Source organism: Rhineura floridana, chromosome 22 (genome assembly GCF_030035675.1).
Source record: "Rhineura floridana isolate rRhiFlo1 chromosome 22, rRhiFlo1.hap2, whole genome shotgun sequence".
Classification (NCBI taxonomy): domain Eukaryota; kingdom Metazoa; phylum Chordata; class Lepidosauria; order Squamata; family Rhineuridae; genus Rhineura; species Rhineura floridana.
In genome coordinates, this window is record NC_084501.1 from 20,068,578 (window position 1) to 20,075,601 (window position 7,024).

At 43.7% G+C, this 7,024-nt stretch overlaps 1 protein-coding gene across 5 annotated transcripts in view; it reads right to left on the reverse strand.

The window, feature by feature from the left end:
• Nucleotides 1–3,488, reverse strand: part of CCDC88B (coiled-coil domain containing 88B) — a 32,632-nt gene extending 29,144 nt beyond the window's left edge. For 4 of the 5 annotated variants that reach the window (XM_061606167.1, XM_061606163.1, XM_061606164.1 and 1 more), the window contains exons 1-3: nt 3,030–3,488; nt 1,614–1,753; nt 893–1,001 (exon numbers count right to left, since the gene is read on the reverse strand). In XM_061606167.1, the coding sequence (XP_061462151.1) occupies nt 893–1,001; nt 1,614–1,753; nt 3,030–3,089 (309 nt within the window). In that variant the 5' untranslated portion in view covers nt 3,090–3,488. Of the gene's footprint in view, nt 1–892; nt 1,002–1,613; nt 1,754–1,859; nt 2,125–3,029 lie in introns of those variants that run through there. The other variant, XM_061606165.1, reaches the window with a different exon arrangement.
• Between the last annotated feature and the right edge of the window lie 3,536 nt (nt 3,489–7,024).

Below are 7,024 nucleotides of genomic sequence, written 5' to 3' on the forward strand. Positions count from 1 at the left end.
AGGGAACCCAGGGTGGCAAACAAAACATAAAGCATAAAAAACATAATTAAACAGAACATATTTAAAAACATATTAAAAAAACACAATTCCAATACAGATTAGGGATGGGCAACAAATTCGATTCAGTTCGCATTTCAAGCCAAATCTATCAAATTCACACTTTCCAAAACAATCTGAGAACAAACAGAGGCATCTTTTGAAATTTGCACTTATTCAAATTTGGCAATGTAGTTCGACAGCCAAACAGTATTTACAAAAATGCATATGCTAGAGGAAAGGGTGCATAAAAATTAGTATAGGAGTGAAAATATACAAAAATGCATTATATTAAGAGAAATGGCTTGCAAAAATGTGCAGTCAAAACTGCCTACAAAACTGTGTTTATTAGGAGAACACACTAAAATGCTGGAGGATTTTAATGAGGATTTAAAAAATAAATAAATTGCAAATTGCTGCAGAAATGTGGAGAACTGAATATAAGACTAGAAAAATTGGAAACTGAGTGAACCGAAATGGTCAGATCTTTCCATACCTAATACAGACACAGACTGGGAGAAGGCATCTACTGAAAAGGCTTGTTGAGAGAGAGAGAGAGAGAGAGAGAGAGAGAGAGAGAGACACACACACACACACACACAGTTATGCTACTTTGTTGTAAATCTCTTTAGGATGCCTCATGAAAAGCAATTCATAAATGAAATAAATACCAACAAAGATAACAATAATTTGTTTACAAAGCATCTAAACATACAACAATATTAGTAATTTCATTTGTGAAGCACCTGAAACCTAATACACTTTCAGCTTCCTGCGACATGGGCTGTCAGGAACTTGTGGGGACACCAGAGCACATCCGTGGGCCAAGATCCAATGTGTGTGACATCCTGCTCACCTGGTAGAATTTGCGTAGTCGCTGCAGGACGGTTTGGAGCATTTGCAACCTCTGTGCCTCGTCGCTTTGCTCTCTCCATGGCGGTTGTGCCCCCCCAGGAATCAGGTCTCTAGGAAATGTAAGCAAGGTGCATGGTGAGAATAATCAGAGGAGCACAGAAACTTAGGAAGCTGTCTTATACTGAGTCACACCACTGGTCTATGTAGCTCAGTATTGTCTACACTGACTGGCAGTGACTCTCCAGGGCTTCAAACAGAGAGTCTCTCCCAACCCTAGCTGCAGATGCCAAGGATTGAACCTGGGACCTTCTGCATGCAAAGCAATGCTCTACCACTGAGCTATGGTCATTCCCCAAATCCTGCATCCAAATACTTCTTCCTCTTTCAATAGCCGAGAAAACCTGCAGTCATTGACTGGCCTATCCTGGCTAAAAACCCTAAAACAGAGCCAAGCTTAGACAAGGAATATTTGGACAACAGAATTATTTATCAGGTTTCCCTCTCCGCAATAGATTTTGGGAACTGTAACTCTACCACGATTGCCTGGGGATCTTTAACATATAATCCTCTGTGCCCTTGAGAACTATAATTCCAAGGTTTCTTTGGGGGGGGGGGGATGACAAACTAACAACTACAATTTCCAGGACTCTTTCAAGGGAAGCCATGATAGTTAAACTGCTATAAAACCCTGATTGTCCACTCAACAGCACACAATGACTCACATTATCTCCATTATATGGATGAGGAAGTCCCCACCAACCAGCTTGAGGAAATACTCTTGGGGGCCTCCATGTCTTTTCTCGCCCAGGGGAGAAGGGGGCTGATCAGATCTTGAGTCCATCAGAGCCTCCAAGGTTTGCACCTGTCAGGAGAATGAGGCAAACATGAGCTGAAATATCACTCCTGGCTGGGTGATACGCTCCCAGACTTATCATTTCTGAACATGACACAAAAGTCACCAAAGTCACCTTACCACCTCTTCGGAAGTGAGGCAAATAGTGGTGAGCTTTCTATAACCATCTGCTTGGCCTCTGTGGCAACAGGATGCTGGACTGGATGGGTCTAGCTGCAGGGTTCTTCTTACGTTCTTAATTCCTGGGCCCAACCACTTTTTAAAGGAAGTGAAGTAATGCACATGGCCATCTAAACAGCCCCCACCCTCTAGAGCCCTGGCGTCCATCAAGTTGTACTCGCTACATGTAGCGAAATGGCTATTGACCTGTGGCAAATTGGTATTTTACTTCTACCACCTGTTTTTTACATAAATTTTTAAAACTAAATTCTCTTGTACATGTACCAGTTCAAAAAAGTGTCTATCCTCTGCCCTTAACAACCACAGATTCGTCTTGCGCTGCAAAATGTATTTTGACATCTACAGTTCTCAACTATCTCAAGAGCATGTGAGGATTCTTTCTTTGGAGAAATACCTTTTCGAGACAGATGTGATTTTACTTCAAAACACTCAACATTTGAAAGATTATTCAGTTGTTACGATGTGGACTCATATTTTACATCAAAATGAGTTTGCAGTTCTAAACAGTTAATCCAAAACTGTTTTCAATTATATTTGATTTTGAAACACTGAAACTTAAGATCAGTTATTGTAAGGTGACACTGGTTTTATGTTGGGAACTTTAATGGTTCACAGGTGGAGGCCAATGGCAAGGTAATTATGTCCTTGAAAGGCAATTTCTTTCTCAATCTGTATAAACTGGGAGCTTCCACGGTTGAATACTTATGCAAGCAACATGTTTTCAGTTTTTTATGTTTCTTACAAACATTTCCCAACATAAAACCAATGTCACCATACAATAATTGACTGAGTTTTAGTGTTTCAAAATAAAATATAAAGAGCAAAATTACAATGTATGATTTGTAATTCAGTAATATGAGAGCATTGGTCAGGGGTCCGATTACTTTTGCAAGGCACTGTATATGTGCGTACGTACATTGTGTGTACATTTATATATATATAAAAAATCAACCAGATCCAAACCGCAGGTGTCAGCTGACATCCTGCCAACACTCCCAGGCTTAGCACTACTGGAAACCCATGGAAGGAATACCCTTCTTTAGGGTAACTCAGCAGAACAACCCCCCCCCAAAAAAACACCTCCCTCCCCACAGGAGATGCTCACCCAAGTAACCAGCGGCCCCGATACAAATTCTTCCAGCGTCTCAGCCATGTCTCCGTCCATCGTGTCATTCGAGCAGCACCCTCTCCTTGTGGGCGTCAGCAGCGCCTGCCTCCTGCGCTATGCACTTCATCTGTATGACTTAATTTTAAACTTCCTTCCGTAATTTGGGGATGTGGCAGGATGTGTGTGAGGGAAGCCACAGTAGCTGTGACATAGGACGAAGGGACTGATTTAGTCCCCAAGGCGAACCATGCCCTTGACGAAAGATCGCCAATGCTCAGGGGATGTTTTGAAGTGTGCCGGCCTGAAAAAGGTGCCACAGGCTTGATTTGCAGAAGGCTCTGTTGACTTCATTTCCCTCATCTCGCTGCAGGAAAACCGCAGACGCGAGGTGGTAATGGAGCAACTGAGAGGGCAAAAGGAAAGTAATCTGTTACTGCCTCAGACAGTCCTGTCAGGTTTGTGGTCAGCTTCTGATGGCAAAAGAGGATTCTGTCATTCATCTGTTCCACAGCCATCACCCCCGGAATCTTCATAGTGAGCCAGGCCTTGAGGAGATGGACGATGAGGCAAGAAGTCCCACCGGCTCCGGACACGTAATTTACAGCAAGGGTGGAGGCCCTCAGGCCAAGGGGTGCGCCTGGCGCCGACGTGGCTATCTTTTCGGCGCCAGGTGAAAACCTTTTTATACTCCCAGGCATTTTAAAGTGTATTTTTACAGTATTTTATTACTATGTTGTATTCTGGATGTTGTTTGGTTTTCGTATTGTTTGTGTGTTTTTGTTTCTTGAGTTATTGTATTTATTGTATTTATATATTGTGCTTGCTTTTACCTTTTATGTACACCGCCCAGAGAGCCTTCGGGCTTAGGGCGGTATATAAATAAAATAAAATAAATAAATAAGGGGGTCAAATGTGGCTCTCTAGCTTTCTCTATCTGGCCCTTAGAACTCTCCCCAGACTACACCTCTCAATGGCCCGGCTTTGCACCTAAAATGTTTTGCCTCACTGGAACATGCCTGTGACCTCTGAGGGCAGCTCCAAGCTTTCCCCAAAGAATCCTGGAGACTGTGGTTTTCTCCTCAAAGAGCTACTAATTCCAAGCACCCTTCTATTACAGTTCCCATGATTATTTAGGGGAAGTCATGCACTTTAAATGCGCATTGGATATGATTTAATGTTTGGTGTGGACCTACCCTGAGGTCCCATCCACACAATACATTTAAAGCAATATCATACCACTTCCCCCAAAGTATCCTGGGAAGTGCGCTGAGAGTTGTTAGGAGACCCCTATTCCCTTCACAGAACTACAAGTTCCAGAGTGGTTTAACCAGGGGTGTAGTCATCCAGGGTCTCAAGGAAAAGTAAAGACCCCATACTTTTTTGGGAAGCAGAGTCCCAGCAGAGTCCCTCTGTCTCTAGCATCCTGTGAGCGCCAATCAGCATGAAAAGGGAGTGTGTTAGTCACTTAGAAGAGTCTTCTAACATGCTTCCTTGTCTTTTCCTGCTGATTGGAGCTAACCAGTGAAAGGAGGTGAGTTGATCATTGAGAAGACCTTTCAGTACCTAACACTCTCCCCTTTCATGCTTATCAGCTCCTAGGGACGTCTGTTGTTGTGGGAGAAGACGTTAACAAGGATCTCATTCTCAACCCAGCAGCAAAACAGTGAGGCTACGACTATGATGAAGTGACCCTGCACTTCTGAATTTGCCACTCGACTACTGGGTTTAACATTCCCTCTTCCCAGGGAACTGTAGCTCTGTGAGAAGAGGGGTCTCCTAACACCTCAGCAACCTTTACAAACTACAGCTCCCAGGATTCCTTGGGGGGTGGGGTGGGGAAGCCATAAAGTGATACAATACTGCTTTATAACCCCATCCTGCCTCTCGGGGTCAAAGCTTCCTCCCAGGCGCACTTTCCATTCTGCAATTTACACGTTAGACCTTCAGGGTAGTCCTGCTAGGACACTGTCACAAAATGTCAGCCTTACAACATCCCCAAATTTCAGCCAGTTACCACTTACCGTTTTCCTTCTGGAAACAAAAAACCTCTTGGAGTCAAAATATACCTCAGAAATGCATTGAATTTTGCCATTGGGGTCTAGTTTGACCCAAGCCAAAGTTAGAAGATTAAAATTATTTCTCAACAGTTTATGGTGTTTTCATGACATTTTAACTTTTTAAAAAACTTGAAAAGTCTTTGTTGTTTGTAGCTGAAAATAAAAGCTGTGTTATTTACTCAGTAGGCATAAGGAAGGGGCAAGCTTTTACTGCCCAGAAAAAATTTACTTCCTCTGAATGTTTTCTAACGCCAGGTGTTTGGGTGTTGCCAGGCACACTTGTTCTGACACCCCCCCCTAAAAAATGGTTTCTGAGAGTAAAAATGACCCCCGTTTACCACTGGAAATCTTACTGGGGTCAAAATACACCCCTCAGATGAGACTTAAATGTGCAGTGCACATGGGGCCTAAGAATGTGACAGCTTTAGCCCTCTGCCTTCCCAATTGATGGTTGGTAAACATTTTCAGACATAAATGGAGGTCACATGCACCATACATTTAAAACACTTGGTGCTGGGAACTATAGCTCTGACAACTCTCAGTGCCTTTAACAAACAACACTTCCCGGGATCCTTTGGGGGAAATGACTGTGAGAATGGAGTAAGTGCACTCTAAACATATTGTGCGGATGTGACCTGAGAAAAGTATAAGCGATGGCTTGTTTGGTTGACTCTCTTAAAAGATTCACAGCTAAAAATAAATCTCTTGTGAGGAAATTTTTTTAGCATCAGCTTCAGACTGGGTTAGCAAGCAGCATGTCTGGGAAAGTATGAACCGTCTTTAGTTTCAGAATGGCTGGACAAACATCACAGGCGGGGGAAATGGGTGCTTTTTGTTTCTGTGTTGTTGACTAATCGCTCACGCTCCTACATGGTCAGGGGTTGCCAACCCTGCACCCATGGGTGCCAGTGCACTCACTAGCACCAATTCAAGTTCTCAATAAATATTTTCCACAAATACAAAATGTTTGGAGGGGGGCAGGCATGCCTGAACCATTTTGTGCTCCCATCTTTTTTCTGCTATTTTAGATGTGGCAGCCATTTTGGGTTATGCCTTACTGCTACAGATACCATTTTCTGTTGCACCATACCCCCACAGCTGCCATTTTGTTATACCACACACCACATGGCAGCCATTTTGTTACACCATACCCCACAGGTGCCTGTTTGTTATGCCACACCCAACCGCAGCCATTTTCTGCTACATCATACCCCCACAACTGCCATTTTGTGTCATGCCACACGCTCAACTCCAGCCATTTTTCAACTGGCACCCACAGCACATTTGCAGAATTCCAAATGGGCCCACTCTCCCCCCCAAAGGATGGTGAGCCCCACTCTAGGCAACACAGGGCTCTAATCCAGTTTTAACTGGGCAAACCTGAATTTCCTGGTATGTGCTTGAACGCCTCCCCCAAACTACTGATGGACCAGAGAGGTGTCCTATTCCACACACCACTAAATTAATTTATGGAATTTGTTGCCACAGGGTGTCTTAGCTGCCTTTAGTGTTAGATAAATTAACGGGAGATAGAATAGTTATGGCGGTCAGCGATACAGTACCTCTGGAGGTTTTACTTAACCAGCGTAGCTAACAATTATGTTCGGCGTCAAGCAAAACCTGCTCTCACGCTAACATGCAGAAGAGCTAGGAGCATAAAAAGGAGGCCACATCCACACCATACCCTTAAGCCACTCTTATACCACTTTGACAGCCATGGCTTCCCCCCCCCCCGAAAAAATCCTGGGAACCGAACTCTGTTAAGGGTGCTGGAAACTGTAGCTCCATTCTTAAACTACAGCTCCCAGAATTCCTTGGGGGGAGGGAAGCGTTAAAGCGGTGTAAGAGAGCTATAAATGTGGATGGGACCAGAAAGGAAACTGAATGCCATCCTGACATGGGTGTCGGCAGATTCAGAGTCAACAGAAGAAGATC